This window comes from Embiotoca jacksoni, unplaced genomic scaffold (assembly GCF_022577435.1).
Source record: "Embiotoca jacksoni isolate LCO1_2020_lvr unplaced genomic scaffold, fEmbJac1.0.p SCAF_1, whole genome shotgun sequence".
Classification (NCBI taxonomy): domain Eukaryota; kingdom Metazoa; phylum Chordata; class Actinopteri; family Embiotocidae; genus Embiotoca; species Embiotoca jacksoni.
The window spans coordinates 5,244,795-5,269,666 of NW_027185229.1; the positions used below are offsets into that span (position 1 = coordinate 5,244,795).

Sequence of the window (24,872 nt, forward strand, 5' to 3'; positions counted from 1 at the left end):
TTGCATTGTGTCAATTGGCAGTAGATTTTTTTTGTTAAAACATAATGTTATTAATAATAATATCTATTTGTTACCTGAGTGAAATAAGTGTTTGAATTCTTCTTAAAGTAGCAATGCCACAGTGTAACATTACAAGTAGAAATCCTGCATTCACAAGATACCATGTCAAAGTACATTACAGTATTATAAAAAAAAAAATAAGTACACATCGTGCAGGGTGCTATAAATGATAAGTGGTAAATGATCTGTACTTGTATAGCGCTTTATCACCTTTCGGTCTCAAAGCGCTTTAACATGGTTTTCCCATTCACCCATTCACACACTAATGAGACAGATTACCATACAAGGTGCTGCCATCAGGAGCACTTTCACACACCGATGGTACACCATCAGGAGCAACTTAGGGTTCAGTGTCTTGCTCAAGGATACTTAGGCATGTGGACAGGAGGAGCTGGGGATCGAAACACCAACCTTCCGATTAGTGTGCAACCCACTCTACCATCTGAGCCGCAGCCTCCCTGTAGCATCTGCCACTGTTATATTTTTACATATTAATAAGTTGTTACTACTGATGTATTCAATTATAAATGCCATTTCAGTGTTGCAGCTCATCAGTAATATATATTACATATTAGAACGTGATCATATACTGTAATTTGTATGTAAAATCTTAATGTCAAAAGTGTTTTCACATAGATTATATAATTACAGCACAGGTCTTTTCAGGAGTGTGTGGGTGTGTTCAAACTGGGCCTGATTTACAACTCCTTCACCTGTCTTCATACTACCCTGTCTTATGTAGTGGACTGTAAGAATGATGGCAAGTGCAAGTTCAAAATTGTACTTACATTTACACATTGCAAACCATAACATAATTCCCCCACCACCACCACCAAAAGTCAGATAATCCTCTTTCTGATCCTTTCTCTCTCTCAAACACACACAAACACTGTCACTAATTTTGTAGCACAACTTACTGGGCACACTGCCTGATGTCACACATCCTAACTGACTTTAGCTGCCGAGGGGGAATCAGGTGTGGAGAGGCAGTCAGTGTCGGTGCTACACCATGTATGTGTAATGCATGTTTAACATCATAATTCATATCTGGTACCTGTAGTCTTCAGACTGTGGAAATCTGAAATCCTCTCTCTTCATCTTGGCCACTAAAGCTCCTCCTTCTCTTTGCAGAGTTACCAGTCGAGCATCTTCGAGCACCTGTTTCATCGAAACCTTCTGTTCCTCAATGCATTGCTGCACTTCCTGTAGTCGCCACAAGGTGAGTAGAGTCAACATGTGAAGCCTGTTGCAAAAATGGGTGCACACTAATTACATAACATCACAATATAAGCATAGACATGTTACCTGAGCTGTGTCCATTTGTTTCCTGCTATCCACTTTCTTGATGGCCTTTTGCAACAGACTGTCTGCCCCACGCAGGTCAGTCATGAAAGGAACCAGTCTCTGAAATAAATTAAATTCATGAAAATAGCATGATGCTTTCCATATAATTATTATTTCCAATATGATTTTATGCTATATACAGTACACGAGCCTCTTGGTCAACGTAGCGTAACCTTTATAAATGAGTTGAAACCCTTAGTGGACCTTTCCCAGTGAGAGTCTGTTCTAATCAGTGTTGCATGACCAGTCTGAAATATCTGCTCCCGCTTAACTGTCAGTAATTAACACTGCAAGATATAATCTAATTCATCATTCAGATAAGACTTTAAAATTTCCCCCCGTGACCACACCCTCCCTCCACTTGAAGACCAAAGCTAAACAAACATCATGCTTGATCTGTGTGGGTGTGAGGAAAACGAGGAACTGTGCTTAAACAGCTTTCTCTGCTGAGTCTTTCGGGGAAACTCCACAGTTGATCACAGTGATTGTGGGATGTACCACCACGGTTGTGTAGGGTCAGAGTGAATAATCAGTACCTGATGGAAATGCAGCCAGTCGGTGTGACTGTACGTGAAGGTCCCTCCAAGGTCAGAGGTCAGCTGGGAAGCTTCAACGGTCTTGTTTAGGGCTTTCATAGAAGTCACCATGTCCATCTAAAAGACAAAGACGAAAACTTGGTAAGGAAGGAGAAGCAGCACTAGTGTTTTACCCACTGAAAAAAAAAGACTAAAACAGGGACATTAAAGTTGATTTCTGACCTGAAGACCAGGCTGCTTTTCAGGTCGTGGACAAGTGTCTTTTTCCATCAGCATGACGATACTGTGGACGGCATGGAGGGCTTGCTCCTGCAGCAGGCAGTCAATAAATTAAAGACAAAATATCAAGGAAGGCTGTAATGTTGGATTTATTCTGTCAATCTAGATATATGATGTATTCTCCCTAAATTATGAGGAAACCTTAACTGACAAAGACATACAATGGATTTTGTACAGTGCACCAAACCATTGTGTAACCTGATATAAATGTGGGCTTCACCTCCTTTGCTTTTCTTTTAGCTAATCAGACACTTTACTAATCCTGGCATCTCTTGGTAATCTGTGAATCATAGAACTGTGTAGACATGTGCATGCAGGTTTGTGGTTTTAACCTGGGCCATCAGCAGAGCTTTGTAGAGGTGGAGCGGAGGAGGCTTCTTCCTGGCATTGATGACCAAAGTCATTCCCAGCTCTCGAACATCTTTCCTACCAAAGCATTGAATCATGTTAGGGCACATTAGAGCTGGCTCGCTTCAGCACGGTGTTATTTCCACAATAATGCCCAGAATCAAGAGTTTTCAGAATTGAACTATTCTACCTCTCAAAGCTGTATGTCTCCTTTTTATCTCTATCTGACACACACACTCTTCTTCACACATTCTATTCTACATCGTTGATGCCTTCCTACACCCCTCCTAATGGCCTCCTCTTCAGTTACCATTGTGTGAGCCTCCATCAGGCATGGCTGCTAATTCTGGCAAGGTGCTGCATACCAGACAGCTAGCCGCCTGCCTGGCTACACAGTGTTGTGATGTGACTCTTTACTCCGGACGGCAGAAGGTCAGGCTATCTGATAGAGTGGATATTTGAATTTCAAAGTCTCCATTAAACTCTATGTAAACAAATAGCCCTGGTAAACTGCTCATGAGTAGACCTTTGAGGTTAGGGTTTGACAATCCTTTTGCAGAGGGTTAGTATAGGTCAGTGTTATTGTCAGTTTATCTCCAGGCACTGCATGGAGAGGAAAATGTGCTGTTTTATAAGTTGTAAAGCAGAAAGTGTCAGCCCATAGGGGAACACTTAGCATGGCTATAAAACCATGCATCATATTATTTAAAGCTTTCTTTTCAAACCACTACATTCATCGGGTCACTGGAAGCATTTCAATTGATATTCTGCTGCCCTCTTGTGGTTAGATCTCATATTACAGACCGGTGAACATGTGAGCTGTGAGATAAGGCAACGACTGTTTTCCTCTGCTGGAACACATCAACAAAGAATCAAGCTTTCCTCCAACCTTTTTAAACTAATAAGATGCTCTTTAATACAGATGGTTGTTTTTTTCTTTCGCTACGTCGTCATTGTTTGCTGTACCTCGGTATGGAGTGTAAGTAGAGCAGTAGTTCACAAACAGTCTGTGCTGAAACAAGGGGGCACATCCACTCCTTCCTGTCACTATTGACCTCCACCACCGCCCTGCCGGTCCTGTCCCTGCTGCCTGGGAGTGGGCGTGAAAGGAGAGGAGTTAGTGATGTATATTTGTTTGATTTCAGACTGTAACTGACACTGATAAAAGAAACTTCAACACTGTTAGCTACTGGTCTCCAAACCACTTTTAAACCTATTTACATCTTGCCATGACATGAGTGTTCCTGTCCTTAAGGTCACATGACTCTATCAAAGTAAATATTTTCTTGTAAAATGTTTCATCATTATAATGTTATTTTATCTATGCAGTGTGCGATTTTAAGGTAAAGCTGAAAGAATTGAAGAATATGTAGATAATAATCTCTTCATAATCAACAGACTCTTGAGTGTAAATTACCTGGTAAACAAACAATGCCCAGTTCAAGAAGACCACTGATCCTTCTGAAACTGGATTCTTCAGTTTGTCGCTGAGTGTCAGAACCTGCTGAAGGAAGGTGAATTTGGGGAGAAGATGATTTTTCAGCCTTTAAATTGTGGAGTTTAGATCCCGGTGCATCTGTGGCCGACGGAGTTTCACTTCTGCTTGAATCTGATAAAACACAAATCACAAAAAGTGAAGAAAAACGTGATAAATCAAAATAAAATTTTAAGCAGGAAAAACGTAGAAGGTAATAAAGTGGTTTTGTGTCTGATAACTTCAGGATGATTTTATTTTGTGACTTTATTCTAAGAAGATTTCTTATAAACCAACCACTCTACATTCTGTTCAGTGACCTTTGCCCTTTTACACCAACAGCAATTATTGATTTCTCCAGCCATAACTTTAAACAGCTCTCTGTCACCACAGACCTACCCTGCACAGCTGCTCAGCTGTGTACAGACACCCTCTAAACATTGGACACGGTCTTTGTAACAAAACGCAGCGGCGGCATGGCCACTAAGCCTTGCTTTGATTTCAGACATCCTAATTGGCCTCCCCTCAGAGCCAACAAGGCCTCATCTGTACTCTCTCTCTTTGCCACTTTAATAGTCCGTGACAAGCATGTCTCCCGTCACGATCTCAGCTTGCCCCTGTGACGGCGTGCGAGTGCGTGCCAGCGGGTGCAGCGGACAGAGAAGCCTCCCTCTTGTATGTCATGCTGTCTCTCTACATTAGAGGAATGCTCTGCTTTTTCTTTTTTACCCAGTGGGTTCAGGCCCTCTCTTTCACTGGGGTGCAATTTGCTATTTCTGTTCACTCCCTTGATAATAGGAATGAGATGAATGTGGCCACACTGCCGGAGAACTCAGACAGCAGTGGGAGAATCCCTGGAGGAAGATCGTACTGATGTCTGATCCTTGACCTTTGAACTATTGTTCTAAAGAGCCTTTATGAACTGCAACCCTGAGTTGAGCACATTCCCTCAAACACAAGAGGTCACGGTCGAGTTTCACTCAATCTGTTTGTTAGGTTCAAAGACATTTTGAGCATTGAGCAACAGATCATTATACATGGCTATTATTGTGCGCATGATAATAAAAAAGTAGCAGAGTTTGTGTGTGGGCGAAGGTTTAAAGGAAATCAGAGGAGCAACAGAGTAGATTGAATGTTTAAACTTGCTGACGCTGCTTACCTTTATTAGGGCATTTCTGTTTCTCCAGCTTCAGAGTCTCCTGATCCAATAGTGCCCCTCTCTTGGACTGGATAACGCTGGTGATTGTCTCAGGGCAAATATCACTGTGGCTCCTGTTGTTGAGTTTATAGAGAAGAGGACTCCCTGCAGGAGTCTCTGACACAGTGGACAGAGATCTCACTTTAACTTTGAGTTTCCCTGATGGTTTCACAACCTCTTCCTTCAGGTGCTGTTTCACGTCCCCATCCCGGGTTTCCATGGAGACATCTGATACCGGCTGCACACAAGCAGTATGGCCTAATTGGAGGGAAATTAGTTTTGTCTGAACTCTCTGACTGTGGCTCAAACCGGGTGTTGATTTCAAAATCACAGGTGATTCCTTCATGAGGTTTTCGGATTCAGAGCTAGTAGGAGGGTGAGGCACAAAGTTTCCTGGTTCACAGCAGTGGTTGAATTGGCAGGGCTCATTACCCGTAAGAGGTTCTTTATAGTGGTTACAAAAGTTTCCTAGTTGGTCTTTTGGAGCTTCAAATGTACTCTTCGACCTGAGCTCCCCTTCCTCACACAGGCCTACCTCTTCCAAGGTAGCCAGAAGGTCTACGCTCCCCCTCTCGAAAGCAACGGGGTTCCTCAGTGCTGCCAGGTAGGAGTCTCTGTACCGACATTTCAAGTCATGATCAGTGAGCTCCTGCCCCAGCTTCCTCTGGCTGCACAGTGTGCAAGGTTCCTCTTTATACTGCAGGGTGCGTCCACAGGGAACACTGTTCCCAAGTGGTACAGGTGGGGGTGGTCTGACGGGTTTGAAAAAAACTGAGTTGGTTGGATTCGGATGGCTGTCTCTCTGTTTATCCACAAACTCCTTCCCTTTGGCGATTTCCACCAGGTCTACATAATCACCCTCAATCTCTTGATAGTTATGACTGTCCCAGGTGTTAGGAGACACCCAGCCCACAGGTTTGAGTAATGGCTTGGCGCATGATTTAGGGCCTCGTCTGTCATGTTCCATTTTGACCAGTTTGGAAGAACAGGCGGCAAGTCTCAGAGATGCGGACATCCTGTCTTTTGCTGGAAGAATCATGGCTTCCACTGGGAGGGTGGAGGAGTTAAAATGGAAGGGAACTGAAGTCTGCTTTGGCTCAGGAGGGGCCTCCCGACCGGTATGCATGATCTTTGGCTTGTCCAAAAACTCTGGGATGGCGATTTTAGCCCAAGGCAACTTGATTACTCCTTGGTCTGTGCAAAGCAAACAACGTGACAGAGGAGTTCCATGGCGTCCTTCATTGATGTCCTGCAGCCAGTCTTCAGTGAACATGCAGGGGTAAGAAGTTTCAGGGATGGGGGTCTCCTCCACTTCTCGACATCCCTCTTCCAGAAGACTTTTGAGGACAATGCGTGCCGCCTGGTCCCCGAACGGTTCCACTTGTAGATAGAAGTCTCCCGGACGCAACAGCAAGGGGTTCACAGGCGCTAACTGGATGACGGTTTTGTCATGAAGACACAGAGGCCAGCCCTCACAGCGGAAAACCACATCAGAGTATCCAGCCTAGGGAAAACACAAACATTGTTGCAGTGAATCTTTTTAAAAATGTATTCTGTACTTAATGCAGTGCCTTTACTGTATCAGTAAATGTAACAACTGTATGTTTCTGTCTTTTCTGTTTATAATTTCAGATATTACAGTAAATGTGTTTGTCAGAATATACTGTAAAATAGAATTACTAGTAATATAATTTGAAACGTATATGATTTCAAAGATATTCAATAATAGCTGAATTATCTCACTTGCCTGTTTGTGTCTGTATATACTGTAAAAATACAATAAATTAGCTAAACTGTATTTTATAAATTCATCATGATTTTTTCAAATATAATCCATGCAGCATTGATTCTCAAGGTGTGCGCTGCGGCCCCTCGGTGGGCCAAGAAGGTAGTGCAGGTGACAATATATAACAATAAATAAATAAATAAAAAGTTTCTAACGTTCAAGATTATAATTAAGTATATTTATGGTTAAATATATATATTTAATAAAAGCAATCAGAACTAATAAAACAAAGCCAATTACGTTTTACACTTAATTTATCTTATCTGAACTATTTTTGACCCGGAACTCTTCTCTGTTCATGTCATTAAAGTGGAGTCGTAACTGACGGCACACCTTATTATTACTGATGAGGAACGAGTCACGGCAAATGAACAGCTGTTAATGGAGAATAAACTTCTACAACAGAAGCATAAGAAGATCATAATGAAACAGCAAAAATAATAAAGAAGGACCCCTTCACAGGCACGTGAGTTTCCTGTGTCGATGCAGGACCAGAGGACAGTCAAATCAACCACGCAAACTGCCTGCAATCTAGAAACTAAACTAAAGTGGAGGTTGAGCTGTCGCTGATGTCCTTTCACTCAGGTGAGTTGCAGGTGACACAATGTAACTAACGTGATTCATATCTGGTGTATTAAGATAAACATTTGTGGTCTCACGAGACAGTAAATATTGTGTTAAAGTCAATGTATGGACTTATGAGAGTGACACTTTGTTTTGTTTCTTAAATATATATCACAAAGAGCCCAGGATGATATATGTGGCCTGTTTTATTCTTTATGTTGATCTTGGGTGGGATATTGTGACATTTGTTATGTAAATATTTTCGTATCTGGTGTCAAACAGCCGGGATACAGACTAAACAGTTCACTATTTGCTCTTAATTTCATAATTTTATTGCTAAACAAATTGTTACATGCATGAACGGACTATGAACCTGCACTGCATTGTTGACCGTCACATACAATTGTTCTGTTTCTGAAGTGAAACATATATATGGACAAACTTCATCTCAGTCTCGTGTGTTGAGTAAAGTTTGTGTTGGCTGCAGATGATTTTTGGATTTCAAATTGGGCCGCAGCCTTCTGAAATTTAAGGTAGCTGCATTATTTTTGTCCAAATCACACTTATACAAGTAATTATTAATGTGACTCTCATCACTATTAGCAGCCTTCACATTCTTCAATAAATTCCTACTCACACATGCTGCCTGTTGGACACTCTCCAGCAGGTGTTTGGAGGGAATGAGGAAGTCCAGAAGGCACTGCAGAGCATCGCCATGGTAACGCTCGTCGATGGTGCGAAACAGCTGGCTGAGGACAATAGATGCTGTGGCCTCAAAAGGTGGGAAGAGGGCCGACAGGGCGCTCTGGATGGACAAGTCCAGAGATTCTGGGTTCTGGAGGAGAAGAAGAGATGCAGGTCAGTGAGATGAGGATTGTTCGGTTTTACACATACTGTCAGACTCAGGTTTAGGTTTCTGTCCAAGATCCGTCTCAAGAATACCAGCAACAACAAAAACAAAAAAAATAGCTGTTTGCATGTTGATGATAAAGTCTGAAAGAAAAACAATGTTTCTGCAGAATTGACTTTATGATGCGTATAAAATCTCCCTAAATATTTCTGTCATCTTTGGCGACCCCAAGTCCCAGATGCAGCGACAGTGCCCTCACAAAGCAGTGTCGGGTTTGTTGTTTTGATGGAACATTTTCACGTGCGCAGGCAGCATTGAATGATTTAATCCCGTCAAAAGCCTGAAAATAACTCAGTAGGCCATATTTCATGAATTGATTGTCAGAACTTGTCCTTTTCATCTTGTAAATTGCTGCTCGGAGGTTGTTGTTTCCTGTTGCAGTGATAATGTTGAAAACGATGACACACACATCGCAGAAGGTTAAGAGAGTCAATGACAGGTTTATCCCCCAGTCTACATCTACCCAATAACTAGAATTCTTTTACTTTTTATAACAAAAAAAAAAATTCTAAAATACGCCACAAATAAAAAGGACTGTGATCTGCACATTATTTTCAAATGATAATTGTATTGCCATTTTAAGACAGATGAACGATAAAATATTGAATTGAGGATAAATGAATCTTCCATTAAAGACTGTCTTGTCTGCTAAAGTAAAATCCTGATATTGCAGTTTGATAGTTTTGAATGGCCCATTTCATCCCATGACTTGTAACACATCTGCAGCTGTCATTCCCAGCAATATTTATTCCCATTTTTTTCTAGAAGTGCTGTATTTAGATGCATATGCAAAAGAGAACCAACGTGATGGTGAAACACGTTTGAAAGAAGGACTTACTGACCTCAAATGGTTCTATTCATTTTATGTTTATATCATCTCTAAGACCTATACTTTAGTTAAGTTGTCGCTTTAATTAAAGTTTCAGGTACTACAGAAGGTGCTTGTTCTTGCTTTTTTTTGGTATTTTTCATGGGCTGTGCTATTTCGAGCTCCATGTGTGTGAAAATTGTTGTGCTGTGTCTTTATAACAGTAAGTTATTTGAAAAGTCCACAAGGTCAAGACACGTTGAGAACAAATACTCTGCAACTGCAAAATGACAGGACAGATATTTTTCCTCGACCTTCTACCCTTTAAAAAAGGAAAAATAGTTTTCTTTGTGACTGCACTGTTCAGTTGTTACTGAGCCTATCTGTATCATCAAAGGCAGAATCAGCAGATAAAAAACAGGCTTTTCAAAATCTTTTCAACTTTATAATGGAGATGATCAAGTCTGTCCTGCATGAGGCCGTGCAACTCATTTCATGTCTGGCCAGGATTCATTTGAGATACTATATTTGCAGTAGACCAGGGTCAGCATCTGCTCTAATTTAAAGTGACAAAGAAGCGTATGCTTTCATCACAAATGGCATTAAAGATGCAACTGTGTGGGACACCGTTTTCTGTCAGTACTTGTGTTTACTGCATGCACCAGTCTGCTTCTTCTAAATGCCTTCATAGATAATCTACCAGCACCAGCTGTGCCATGAGTGAAGTCCAGTGAAACACATGGAAACGATTCAGATGAAAGAGGGCGTCTTTAAAGAAGTTTTTGTGAACCAACCCCAACTGTATCCACGGTTTGATGGTGGTGATGACTGGAGACGTGAGGGCTGTCAACATAGGTTAACAAAACAGCTAAGGATTTTAGCACAAGATTTCGCACTGGAAATACTTTACATTTAAGTTGATTTTGTAACATGGCAGCTAAAATAAAAGGAATGTAGGACTTTGTTGTAAGTTGGCTGCAAAATGTCAGAAATCAAAACATTTGGTGCAGTAAAAGTGGTTAGCGAACTGTGAATGCTAACATTAACGTCCCTGAGAGATTTACTGAAGTAATAAGTGAATTATAAACAACAGCTGTTTTGTATGACATTTGTTTCTAGTGTTTTATGTCTGAGGTGCTCCCGAGCATCTGCCAAACGGTCCCAGTGTTAACCAGTGTGAGGTCTTTGAAGCTGCTGTGCTTGTGTTTACCCAGGGCCGCTCCGCTCTCGGCCAGGCCATCAAGCTAAATGAGGAAGAGGCTAAAAACAGAGTCCTTTGTGTGGCTGGGAGATTAACACAGCAGGCTAGTGAGAACTGATTGCATGAATAGCACGTCTGCTGTGGTTAGCGGCTAAGACCTGTCCAGATCCAATAGAAGTGTCAAGTCCTTATTTCAAACTGTCAACCTAATATACACATTATGCCTTTTCTTTTCATTAAGTTTAGGAACTATTTTCAGAGACAGATGCACCAAGAATATTCAGCATGCCCATGATGCACTCAGACACCGGATGTAAAATCTATTGGTTGAGCTCATTTGCTAAAGGCTTCAATGTAACAAACATTCTTTTACACGTGAAAGTCCTGCACTACAACTTTAATTTCATTTTTTCTTCCTGATACTCAAACACACGTTTTGCTGCACACAAATTAGTGTGCTGCACATTTAGAAACAAGGTGATTTTGTCCATCGTGTCTGAAACGTCTGTGAAATGAGCTTAATGTTCATCAGCAGCACATCGAGTGGGATGTTGGCTGTAGATCATTGTCAATATTTGATCGCTTACAGGATTCTGAGTCTGTATGTATTCCTTGTAGTCGTCGTATGTCCTCAGTGGAAAAGAATGCTTCCTTTTCTTGATTGTGCACATCTGTCACAATAGATCATGAAATGGAGACCAGAATACCTTTGAGGCAGGCTTTTGAATTTTAATGCATCACAGCTGTTTTAGACTGGTTGCCGCCATTCAACTGTGGGTTCTACTGTATCTCTCAAAGCTAACAGTAAACCTGAGGTCATAGCTAATAAAACGCAGCTCTGTGAAGATGCCGTACAGAGCTGGGAAATTCAGTTTCCCAGTGTTCCCATTTTTTTTACTGCAAGGCATGTGCATTTTTATTGAATTAAATACAAATTTCAACATATCAGTGTATCCATTCTGCTGCACTGTAACTTTAAATAAATTCTTTGCTGCAATTTACCCCAACTAAGTATTTGAAACTGTTGCCATGGTACTTGCACTTTTGTTCAGTTAGATATAAACCTCTTTATGTTGTGAACGCTGACCAAAAGGTCAATGTCTCTCCAGGACTGGAAGTCATCTCTGTAGGTGGTTTGGATTGTGATATTAATATGAATGAGACCCTCTTGAGATTTAGTAAACAGCTGAACCCAGTTCAACCCAGCAAAAAAGAAATGGTGACTTCAGATGTTGGTTCTGATGTATCTCATTACATCAGACAACATGAGGAAGTTGTTCTTTTGTCCAATGACCTTAACTAAACTTGTTAAAACAAGTGCTTCAAATTACTGAAGTGCAACTCGGTAAGCAAGCTATTTTGGATTTGAAAAGTACAGATCCAGAGTTTTATGGGCACTTTGTTCAGTCCCATTCGAGTGCCAACCGACCGTGACATCACCCATTGGTTTGTGGATTGCTGTTTTTGAAGCCTTAAGTCTGCCATCTTGGGGTTTTTTGGGCGCCCAAAGTGACCATATTCGGTTAAACTGGGAAGAAGCAAGGAGTGGATCTGAATCAGATGCTGTATTTTGACTCTCAACTTGTCCACTATAATTAACTGTGTAGTGTGTAAGTAACCAATCTGAATGAATCTTCCTCACTATATAGTCCCAACACAGCAGTAGATCTGACTGAGAACCTGAGGACACTATGCCCACACACCTATACTGCACAGCAGGCATATCAATCAAACCAGACATGCCCTCAAACATACTTCTCTTTGTGGACTTATATCTACTTAATTATGGAATTATTTTCAGAGGGACCACCACAGAACTGATCAGAAGGAGTGAACATGGCGAATGACACCATAATAGAAACATATACTGACTTGGGAGTTTATTAAAGCCAGAGGTTTTTGTAGCCAGCCCCTAGTGCTCTTTATTGCACTTTAGGGCACTTCTGCATTGGTTTTACTTTTCAGAGCCAGAGACTCCTTCCATTTATATATCCAGTCTACGGTCCCATATAGTCACGGAGACACAATCACTTCCCTACATCATTATAATAACACGATTTTTTTACTGAATAGTATATCGGTGTTCAGCAACTAACTCATACGGACAGGAAGAGTTATTGCTTCTTTTCTGAGGTATTTTACCCCCACAGCCAGCCGGTGAGGTGCATTCAGTCAAGCTGAAATCCTGATGCTTTATCTTGGTCTGCAGAGACTGTTGCTTTTGATCGACATCCAGCTGACCACATTCCACCACGGCCTCCTCTTCACATTCAAGACAAGGGGATTCCCTCTCTTCCCTCTATTGCCTGTGATTTAACTCTAGAAAGAACTCAGTCTCCAACAAAGATCATTGTTTGACCTGAACTAACATACCAGCAAGGACAAGAGGCATTTATCTCTCTGTGTTATCTCCTCCGTGGGAGTTGCCTTGTTTGGTATTAAGCAGATAATGACAGGTTTTGTCATATTGCCTCGGGCTGTGTCCAAAGAAAGTCCTACTCTAGATTTAAGCCCCAGTATAAACAAAGTGTCAAGGTGTGTGCAGCATAATGTGTTTCTGTGTCATCGGCCGCAGCGGGCTGCAAGATTAGCGAAGGCAAGCTGAGCGCAATGCAATTGTAGAGGAGATTATCCTTAACTAAATGTACACAGCTCTTGATGTGACTGTGGTCATCACATTTTCTTGAAATCCTCTAAAGAAACAGACTTTTCATTCCTCCTCCGGGCTAAAACCGAAACATTAGCAGAAGTAACAGTTGAGTTGAGACCTGCCAGCAACGCTGATGATGGCCTGAACTCTGCGTGTACGGGCTCGCAGACATATCCATCGGATGACACAGCACCAACTCGCACAACAAAAGACAATCACAGCATGGACACAGGGAGCTGATGGGATATGACAGCTTATCAGAAATATGATCATGGGAAGTATAGAGTGCAATATGCACATCGTTCTTTCTCTTTATTTGTGGTTGAAAATCGCCACATTAAATGTTTTTGCAGTGTCTGCTTTTCTTTCTCTGGTTTCACACACAACACAAAATTGGGATGAAATTGTGTCTTGGAGCGATCTTAAACAAAATGACAGAATTAGTCATAGACTTAGTCACATCATGATGAGAAACATATGACCAGTGTCTGTGAGTGTCAGTCACTCCCTCCCCTTCTCCACTGTTTCCTCCTTAAACATTCGATATCTCCTGTTTGGTGTCGGGACAGTGCTCTCTTTGTGTGTGATCCACTCCTGTTAAAAAGCCAGCGCAGAGGCTCGTTCAGATAAGCCATCTTAAATCCTGTCAGCCAATAAAGGACTAAGCTACTACATCATTTCTTAGAGTCAGGAGTAAGCATGGTGTTCCCTTCATTCATTCATGTTCAGAAAAACTCTGTTTGTAAAGTGAAGAGAGCACATAAATAGTGTCAGATTTCTGGTGAGGCCTTTTTTCTTTCTGTTGTATGAGATCCAAGAATTTAAAACTGGCAAGTTTCTACAGTATGTGGGTAAACTCAGATTTAATTTGATAAATGACTCATTCGTCTGAATATGTAAAGAAGTCTGCTGCTGTAGACAGTCATGCTGACAACATCTACCTTTTACTGTCTCATTGGACAATGAACCGAGTGTGTCTGAATCTAACACTGATCTCTGCTGTCATCTCTTTTGAAATCACAGACTTCGAGTCACGGCTGCCCTTCATGGCAACAGTCATGTTTAATTATTTAATGCTGTGAAACATTGTCCGCGTCCTTATCTGATCTGAGGATACTGCTGATTGGACGCTTCGAAATCTGAGTAAAACAATATTCTCCATTCCTGTCATGCCATCACAGGATCAGAGAGGTTAAAGACATTGTCCAATGCCTGATAGGATGATGCAGCAGTGTTTGTGCAGTTATGCCACAAAAACACCCAAATAAAGGAGGAAATGTCCAAATGCGCATAAAAACCCAAGCTGGCTTGAGACATTTTAAAAGTTCACACGGGGACTTTTTGGCTGGAACGTCTCTCCAGCTGATTCTTTCATGAACCGCTCCCATTTAACATGACAAAACAAAAACTGCTGGATCTGAGCTTGTTTTTTTCAAAGTTTGAATTCTGGCAACATATCAGGAATATAATCCAAAATGTTTTGTTTTTGGAAACTGCAATACAATTTAATAACTCCCATAGTGGAAATAATAATGTTTAAATGACCTAGAAATTTAAAAAGATGAATAATACAAGTAAAGGAAGCTTTATGGAATTCATAAAGTCATAACACAACGGAATTGATAGTTGTGTTTGCAGCTTGTGTGTGTGTTTACAGGGAGGGTGCTAATGTCTGACATCTGCTGCTCTTCACTCTTGAGCAACACAAAGTTTTCTGTGATTCCACAGAAACGCACAACAAACAGAGCAAGACATTTTATAAAGGTGTAAAACGGAGAATAACAGTATATCTCTGCTGGTTAGTTTTGAGCATTAACAAAGATTAAAAACAGGAAACTGGAAAGGCACCGAGTCTGGGAAGGACACGGCAGTGTTGCAGTGACTCCCAAGATTTTCTAGAGACAATGTATACTGAAATCTGACTTGCAGACGGTGTATGTACACACATTTCCCTCCTCAGACTTGGCTGTGGCTCTGTTTTGAAAATAGACTGCAATGTCTGTGTTGAGTTTGACCCACTTTTGAGATACAGAGATAATAAACACACCATTTCACCGCTCCATGACAACTTTCAGAGTCTTGACTTGCTGACTGAAGCAAAACAGCACTAATTAGGATCGTACAGCTCCAGAAGGCAGATGTTTATAGTTTCACATAATTTCTTCATAAATCAAATCTTGATTATTTAGATTTTTCTTCTGTTGGCTGACTGATTAGATTGCATACCATATGTGTGCAAAAACTGTCAACACCGAGTCGCTGGTTCGATACCCAGCCAGCCGGACCTTTACTGCATGTCTTTCCCCTGCTCTACTCTCCCCACATTTCCTGTCTGTCTACACTGCGTTATCTGAATAAAGGCAAAAAAGGCCAAAAACAATGTTTTGGAATTCCCTGTCTGCCTTAGTAGAGATTTGGCAAAATCACAGCAAGGGGAGCAGTGGGCAGTTGTATTTGTATTTCAGATAAGATGACTTGTTAGAGCTACTGATGAGTGTTGCATGGCTGTTAGAATAATAGAGACAGCTGTAACCCTGTAGAGCCAGGCCAGTATGTGTACTATAAGCCAGGGCTGTGTATTGGCAAGAATCTGTGGATACTATACACGCAAGCGGCAACCAACAGTGGCATCACACAATCGTTTGTGAACTGCTTATGAAGCCTCGAGTTTGGATTTTGGCAGATTAAATCTTGTTATTTTGGAGCCAGAAAGACGGACTGGGGACAATTGAGCGGTGGATCTGACTCCATCTAAATGGGAACCTGAGGACACTACGTCCCGCTCACTGACAGCACAAACCTGACTTCACCACATGCCTGTCAATCAAACAATCCAAAAATGCCACTTATTGAGGCCTAATATCTAATTAATGGTGGGATTATTTTCAAATGGACTGCCAGAAAACTTATAAGAAGGACTTTAGCAGATAATACTTAATAATTTCTTGACTTTGTATTTCATGAGAAGTTAAATAGGAGTCTATGGAGCCAGAGCCTTTTTGGAGCCTTCCAGAGCATTAGGTGTTTTGTTTTTTTGGTTTTTTTTGCCAAATGGCTCTGAAAGACAAACTGTACACTACCTGCACCAGCACCAAACAGCACACAGCTTTATGAAGCCGTACTTATTCCTCTGGAATTGGTGGACAGCAAAACAATGTAGTGGTTTTGGGTATTGCTGTTAATTAAGAAAGGCATAATCTAAATGAGATGTTTGGCGTTGTAACAGCTGGATCTGCCAGTCTTTACTAATCATTATTAAACCTTGCTAATGACAACAAGCATTGTTACCATTTCAGATTAAATCTGCTAAAGTAATTTTAAACATGTTTTTGCAAGATGAGAGGAAATCCAAGACCCACCAGAAAGTCATGCATACTTTGAGGATTTGTTTAAACTTTGAATAAACTTTGAATACTGAAACAGACATTAGGAAAATACCTCTGCTCCACTAGATCACCATGTTTACTGTACACTGAAAGAAAACACACATGCTGCTTTAAGGCCTTTGGAAGAAACCTTGCTAGTGAATGAATGACTCTTGGTTATCCTTGTCACACGGTAACTAAGTACAATGCACACAGCAAGTCAGGGGTCTGGGTTTTGTATTGTTGAATGTTTACCCAAGATAGAAACTCCTGGTCATGCACAGTGCTGTAATGTAGTAATACAGAGTCTGCAGGCTCATGACTGTACGTCCGGGTGGTCACTAAGGAAAACATCACTCATGCATTAAGTAAAACAAACAACTAGGGCTGCAAAAGCTGGTCAAACAAGTGCTGCAGTGGCTGTGGCTGTGGCTGGGGGGGTACAGTGGTGGCCATGATGAGCAGCCAAGTCTGGACTTCTTTAAACATCCTTCCTTCCTGCGCTCTGTAAAGCTGTTATTTATTTGGCCTGCTTGGACAGATAGGGGTCTGACTGATTTCCATATAAAGCAGAAAGGTACTTTTAGTAAATAGAAAGCTGAAAACAGTGGAGATGCTCCTGTTTACTTCAAACGTGCTTCTAGCCAGCCTTTAGCAAAAGATAAATGCATCCTGATGACCAAATTTTGCAGCTGTAGCAACAAGTAAATAAAAGTTCAAAGAAGCCACATCATCCAACAAAGCCATCGTCCATCCAACATGTTCCCATCTTGCGGCTCACCCATCGGCATTAATTTGATTCTGTTGTGACTGGGATTACAAGAGTCCTCTCCAGTCGTAAAAAAGCCCTGCATTTTGAACTTTTTTACAGAGCCGAACACTGAACTAGAGAATTCCATTATGTGCGCATGCAAAGCAGTCGGATAATTTATACACCAAAACACTCTCCACTCAGTGAAGTATGCGTGCCATCCGCATCAGTTAAGTCCAAATCAAAGGACTTAAAGATGCAAAACAAAAGACTGCATGCCTCCCTCTGTCACTCCCTCTTTGTTAGTGGCCACACACTTAAAACGCTGGAGATGCTGTTGGCTGTTGGAGTGAAACAGTCCCACTGACTGTGCTCAGGATGACAAAAAAGCTCTGCAGAGTGCTGTTACATTAGCTTTGTGCTGCCTTTGTATGTCAGAAAGGTAAGGTTTCATAAAAAGAGAACAAAGAATATGTATCAGTGCTATTCCGAGTGTTGTGCAACTGAATGTTGCAAAAAGCGAATGAAATATATTTTTCTTTTGTTGTTCTTTTTGTGTGTTGAGAACATATGTTTTTTTTAAAGTTTCATGTACACATGATTAGTAAAGCCACAGAGAGACACAAAGTCACTTGTCCATACCAGAAACACACGGTCTGAGTTAGTGGGTCAGTGGAGCACTTTAACTCCTAAGCCGCAAAGAAACTGGGCCCAGAGGAGGAAAACTTAGATGTAACTTTACCATGTTTGCAAGAGTTTCTCCTTTTATGAGGCAGAAAGTTTTTTCATTTTTGGTCCTGATAATCCTCCGCAGGCAGCCTCCCTCGGCTCTGAGCTGAGAGACTTGCCATGTTCAGTGCATCAACAACAGAAGTTGGCTGAAGTACATCCACATGACAGTGAGTTGTCTCGATTGAAAAGCGAGTAAAGTCAATTCCATTCTTCACAGACTTTCCGGGAGTCTGAGTCTGTGGCGCCGAAGGACGCAGATTGTCAAGCTGCCTGTTGATCCCTAAGCGCTTCTTTCACTTCTGTTTTGCCTGTGCAGCTTCTCCAGTGTTTGGAGGGTGAGAGAGAGAGAATGTCTGAAAGGGGGAGGAGAAAAAGCGTTCCCTTTCAGAGGAAATCCCCCTCGAGGCTTTTCAAGAGTTTCTTTGCTCTCTCTCTGGAACACACGGGCTTTATCACACACCCACAGACACAATACGCCACAAATGGAAACACAAAGCGCTCAAAGACACACTCGGTGCAGTTTGGTGCGGTATCCGTTGCTGTATATAATGTAAGAATTTAAACATTCCCACATCCTACTCTGTCATGTGTGTAAACACACACATGCATGAGGACACACAGATGCAAGTCTTTGGCCCAGAATCAGAGAGCTGCAGACATTCAACCCCTCGTTTGTGGCCCCTTTCCTTCTATTTTAATCACCCGGAGCTTTTAGAAGGCTAAGAAGTCTTTCTGCTCTCTCCTGTCCCTCATTGACTTCCACTGTCAGCTCCAGGCTTTCTCATTTCCTCTCTTCAGCGATTGTCTTCCAGCAGACTGCCCAGTGTTCAAACCTGTATCAAAGGGAAAGAGGGCAGAGGGGCTTCCCTGCAGAGGTACCAGCCAAGCAGCAGAGAAGACCGCTGCTATACATCTGAGGAATGTAGGGCTACACCCTCTGGACCACATTTTAATATTTGGGATTGGAAGATGTACAGAGCATAAAACCCAGGACCTGCTGCCGCAAGAAGCGAGATTCATTGCTGAGAGATTCCTAAATAAAGAAGATTGACGGTCCAGCGTTTATTTCTGTCGGCTGAAGGCCAGAAAAGGCGCGTCAGTGTGGCGGTTCAGACAAGCAGCTCACAAATGGCCTCAACCTCTGTCTGTTTGTTCAATCAAATTCCAGAAATTACATGGAAGTCCATGAATATCTTCTTAGTGAGGAGACATGGCAGAATATAATGCTTGAAATCAAATGTTCAGGTGAAGTTGCGGCTGGAAATATGAAACGAAAGCCTCAGTGTCTGTGGTTTCCCACTCTGCAGAAACTGCAGTCTCTTGAACATTCCTCACATGTTTTTCTCTCACGGAGAGAAAGCCATACTAATTTGTCTTTCACCCCTAAAGCACAAAAATATGTAGGTGACGTTCTGTAAATGTGGGACACGGTTTCCTTCTGTTCATTTCTCTTTGCTCCACTTTCTCGTGATTTTTTTTCACAGACCACAACTTGCGTCTTTTCATGTGGGCATTTGTTTTAAGAAGGGATTAAGAGTTTAGTCAAAGAAATAGCAGGTACTTTAAGCCTCTGCCATTGTCGTTCCTGTTTATTGTGAACTTTCTACTAATTTCTGTCATGTCTATCTGAATTTTGGATTTTATTTCACCTGTATGCAAAAACGGAAAAGTCAAGCAAGAGAGTATAGTTGAAGGATGGTAGATGAATTTTCTATCTTAATTCAACTAGGATCAGTGTACTTTATGTTGATTTTTGGAACACTAGATGGACCGATACTGGATTTTTGAGGCCATTATGATTTTGACTTTGACATGTGACTCACTAAATTTTTTTGGAAAATGGGAAATGAGCAGTAAACACAACACTGGCATATTACACTCTGTAAAAAGTGAGTATTGCAGACATGTTAACAAAATTAATTTCATGTGACTACTTCCGTATCAGGTTGAAATATTAATGGAAAACAAACTTGCCAAGAGTCGTGCCTGGAGATATTTTGTATTTGAGTTGGATGGTCAGGGACAACTAATAGACAGACAAAATCGAGCATGCAAACAGTGTCTCAGCGAATTTCTAACTAAAAGAGGAAACACCATAAACTTATCTAAGCACCTCAAAGAAAGGCCTGCGACAAGACAAGAAATGTACTAACAATCTTAGGTCAGTGCGTTTCACTTCCTAACTTCATATCAACAAAAATGTTATCACAAGCTTCATATCCTGAAATTTTACCGTTGTTGTTTTGACACAGCAGACATCATCTGTTGTTGCATTCATAAAGGCTAATTTGATCTTGTTTAGGTTGAAGCAGCGATAGCGTCTAATGTTGGGTGCTGCTGGGTGTTGCTTATTCCCTCTCCCAGGAGATATGGTGCAACATTAGTATTCATTTGTTCACCATCTAGCTGCTACTTTCCAGCTGTTAATTGTTTGGTGCTGGGTGCGTAGTACTTGGTTTTAACAAACCTTCTTTGCTTTCTGCCTGCTACTAATTTTAGAAATGCGAATGAGCCTTACTGAGTGTGAACCTAACCCACGTAGCCCCACTATGGCCCAAATCTGTCAGGCCAGAAGAAATAACGGTGCCCAAGTACAATTTAATGACACTCAAGGATCGTCCCAAGTCGTAGGAAATCAAACTGAACTAGGTTTGGATATTACCCAAATTAAGATCAACACACATGCTCCATAGTTGGTTTAAATGCAGGTAAATGTGCCAATTCTAAGCACAAACTTTCCCAAATCCAAAGACACAAAACAATGCCAAATCTGGCAACCACCACTGGTCCGGAGCTGGCCTACTTTTAGTGAGCCAGCACACAGCCAAGTGTGCCTACACTGAATCTCAACCGGACGATTCAGCTGGCTACCTTGGAAACAGTTACAGGCTGTAAAGCCAACAATGAGCTAAAAGGTAAAAAGCTCTGTACTGTTGAGAAAAACATTGTGATCGGTTGATGATTCCCTGTAAGACTGACACTGAGCAACACCTTTCACATTTTATGCAGTCATTCTGTCCATTGTTAATAATATAATATACTGACCATAGCAATGTATAAAAAAGAAAGTGCTTACATGACCTCAGACATGTCAGTTATTTCTTACTTAAAAATATTAGGTACTATAACACCTCTATGATGAGTCAGAATTGGACAGTTTTGACTCATTGTCAAGGTCCAAACCAGTTCAGACTCTCTTCCCACCAGAAACGTGACAGTGAAGCTAACAGAATAAAAGCAGGCAACAACGGGTTGACACTCAGTTTTGACCCCCTCTGTGTCCTTCATGAAAACCAGATGGGCTGTCCATTTAAAGTAGTGGGGAAGGGGGTGGGAGGTGCTCTGTGTTTCGTGAGTCTTTGAGATTTGATAGGATATACAAAAGACATGAAGGTACACACACTGTGAACCAGACAAAACTAGACGGAGAAATGTACACGGAGATACGCGGCGCATTAGAGTTCCGGACATAATTCCACAGCCGGGAAGTCTGGGAGCACACGCCCACTCCGGCTCATTAAGCAACCGAGTAAACATGCACATGCACTGCGCTTTCTTAAGTACAGACAGAAACACACGCACCCACACACACTCACATACATAAACACAGCAGGATGAGACCCTCGGTGCTCCATCTTCGCTCCCCCCCTCCATGTCTAATTCCTTCCTAGTGAGTCGGAGACCCTAAAGGCAAGCGAGTAGGACCCCCTTCGAGATTTACTTCAAACCAGACATTGGCTACATAACCTCCCATGAACACTTAGACACAGCAGCATACAGTCCTGACAGTCTATAAAGCACAAATCCCACTGAGTGTACACACTATTACTTTCATTAAAGAATGGGAAAGCACCAACCTTCTCTTAAACTACCCCCAGCATCACTTCTTGGATCAATTACCCGACTCTATTTGTTCTCTACACCTATATTCATTATTTTTATGTGTCACAGGTTGTTTTTATTTAACACAAGGGAAAACACTCCTTCAGCATTAATAATCCATGGAGCGTGTTCTGCTCTTGCAACAGAACAAATACTTCCAGCATGTCTCAGTGGCATTAATACGAAGTGTTCTGTCTGAGTGACAAATGTCTGAATGGCCCTCCATTGTAATCACTCCTGTCTTGATGGGATGAGGTGAAAGGAGGAAGGAGAAGACAAAGGGGTGATCTGTCTCCCGCTTGTTTTACTTTTCCCAGGAAGAGCGGCGTTATCAGCGTCTGGAGATCTGCTGCTTGTGACTGTGACATAATTTCCTGCTCGGCCTCAGCCTGTCAAGAGTAAGAGGCCTATAGACTTGTGATTGAGACATTTCTTGTTCTTTCAACAAACAGAAAGGAACACAAGTCCTGGCTTCTTTTCCATCAATATCTGTCCACACCACGGATGTGTTTTTGTGTGAGGAATTTCTGGGTCTTCTAAGAGTGGATTTAGGGCATGTTTTGAGTGATGTTTCATTCTCAATGGCTCTGAAGGCAAAATAAGCGTCTTGTGAAGAAAAGACGTACATTCAAGGACATTCCAGGTGTCAGTGGGACTCTGCACATGTGTGTGCTTGTCTTTCATTGTTCAGTCGGATGCCGTTAAGTGCTGGAGTTTGACACTAAATATTCCCAAACGTTCATTTCTGGTGTAATTGTAAATCCATCAATCTATCGAGTCTTGCATATCACGCTCCATTTTTATGGCTAATAAAAGACCGGGCAGAGACTACTCCAACACTTTAAATTGCTTTCCATCTGTCCCACTTTAATAGATTTGTTCCCACTGAGATTTTATAAAGAGACATCACATTTTAATACTGTGACAAGGTCTCGCTGGGATACAAAGTAGAGATGAGCATTTCAAGCAAATAGACGCTTCGATATTTGCTGAGAATTTTTGACTATTATTCGAAGACTTTCACCCCTCCACCCACCTCTCCGCTGCCGCACGCACACAGAAAGAAAGACAGACTTATTCTCCATGTAAACTTTGGTTCAACAAATACCATCAAACTTTGAAAACCCTTGCCGTTGACAAAGCTGATGGGAGGCATGTCTTTAGCTTCATCATTTGGATGAGGGCCTTTGTTTGCTCTGCACGTGAAACATCAAACTTACTCATAACAAATCGAGTCATTGATTATTGATCTGTGTATCGACCGTCTGGTTGGGGCTTCACTCTCAAAGGAATAGTGATCTGTTAGCTTTATCTGACAAATCTAACTGTTATCCAAAGACAAGTGGACTTGCTTGAATATCTTGAAGACATGTCATCTCTTCACCTTCAAGAATTTGAAGCAAGCCCAGTTGCCGTTGGATATTGGTAGATGGATCATTACCTGGATGAATGGGAATCTTCAGTTATTTACCTGACTACGTTGGCATTGCACATAATTAAAAACTTTTTTTTTTTTTTTTTTTTAAGTTAGATTTTTAAAATAGATTTTTTTTTTTTTTTTTTTTTTTTTACCACTGTAGTAGTCTATGCATGTTTCTGATGTGTAGACTGTAGCGGTCAGAAACATGCATAGACTACTACAGTGGTAAAAAAAAAAAAAACAACAACTTCTAAAAAAAAATCTATTCTCACAGAGCTACACGCATTTTACCTGCCAAATAGCAACATATTTTTCTAATCCTCTTGGTGATTAATGGTGGTTTGTAAACAGCTTTTAGGTGCATTTCTTCCACTTACAGGTGGTAGTAATACATTACTACTACATGTGCAGAATTTGCAGAATCATTAACTTCTTTTAAATCACTTCTTAAAACCCTTTTTTTTTTTTATAGAATTGCTTTTAAGTGATATTGTCCTTTTATGCAGTTATTTTGTTCCCCTGTTTTTATTTGTTTATTTTATTTGTTTGTTTTCTATTCCATTTGCTCGTTTTGGTTATTTGTTTGGTTTTGTTGTATTCATTACCTTTATGGTATGGTCTTTTTTGCCTCCTGTTTTATTAAATGTTTACCGGTATTGACGTTATGTATGTCTATGCTTTGCTTCTCTGTAGAGCACTTTGTAAACTCTGTTTTTAAAGGTGCTATATAAATAAAGTTATTATTATTATTATTATTATGATATGCCGGTAAAAAATGGCAATACAACTATTTGATATTTTTATTTTTTAAAGACTATTTGAAAATTATGACCCATGCCTAATACAAATACGTCATTTTTATAACTAACTGTCTCTCTGTAAAGATGCATTCCTGCTTACAGAAACATAAGCATTGATATTACTCAGACTAAAAAAAAAATCTATTTCAAAATAGCTTGTGATTCATTATGGATAAGTAATGCTTTTGACATTTTTAAAATACTGCTTAAAATACAGCAAACTGACCTGACAACAGGCATCATTTCATATGCATACAGTACAGTAAGATTTATTTTAATCCTCTGTTGATGTCGATAGTCCAGCTGCTCAGATATCCGCTTGGTCATACTCTTCACATGCCAGATAATACTGTCCTCATGTTATTATATCACAAATCCTGTTTATATCAAATCTCCAATAAGAACTTCAATCCCTTTTGGAAAACAATGTGCTTTGCCAAAGAATGCAACTCTGATAGACTTGGGCTTTCTCCTTTATTGTAGCTATGTGAGGGCTTAGTAGATCAAATGCTGAGAATAATGCACCATGCATGCTCTGCTGGAGAGGAGTGATGCATGAAAGACTTCTCAAACTGGAAACATCTTGAAAATGATGTTTGTTCCATTTTCCTTCCGTAGCCTTTAACCGGACGTTCAAGTGGGTAATTGTATGTGAAGTGTTTGTGGTTTAGTGATTCCATTTTACCATACAGTTATTGACGGCTACACAATGGGCTTTAAAGTAATTGTTTCTCCAGGGGTGGTTTTGTGAATTAAGATCAAAA

The 24,872-nt window shown here is 40.9% G+C and overlaps 1 protein-coding gene across 2 annotated transcripts in view; it reads right to left on the reverse strand.

The window, feature by feature from the left end:
* The window catches only part of quo (quattro), a 28,373-nt gene extending 10,050 nt beyond the window's left edge, over nt 1–18,323 (reverse strand). For both annotated transcript variants that reach the window (XM_069157956.1, XM_069157966.1), the window contains exons 1-10: nt 18,017–18,323; nt 8,227–8,424; nt 5,201–6,743; nt 3,985–4,176; nt 3,534–3,657; nt 2,552–2,645; nt 2,163–2,249; nt 1,941–2,057; nt 1,366–1,464; nt 1,115–1,263 (exon numbers count right to left, since the gene is read on the reverse strand). In XM_069157956.1, coding sequence (XP_069014057.1) covers nt 1,115–1,263; nt 1,366–1,464; nt 1,941–2,057; nt 2,163–2,249; nt 2,552–2,645; nt 3,534–3,657; nt 3,985–4,176; nt 5,201–6,743; nt 8,227–8,424; nt 18,017–18,019 — 2,606 coding nt within the window. In that variant the 5' untranslated portion in view covers nt 18,020–18,323. The remainder of the gene's footprint in view (nt 1–1,114; nt 1,264–1,365; nt 1,465–1,940; nt 2,058–2,162; nt 2,250–2,551; nt 2,646–3,533; nt 3,658–3,984; nt 4,177–5,200; nt 6,744–8,226; nt 8,425–18,016) is intronic.
* Nucleotides 18,324–24,872: the final 6,549 nt, after the last annotated feature.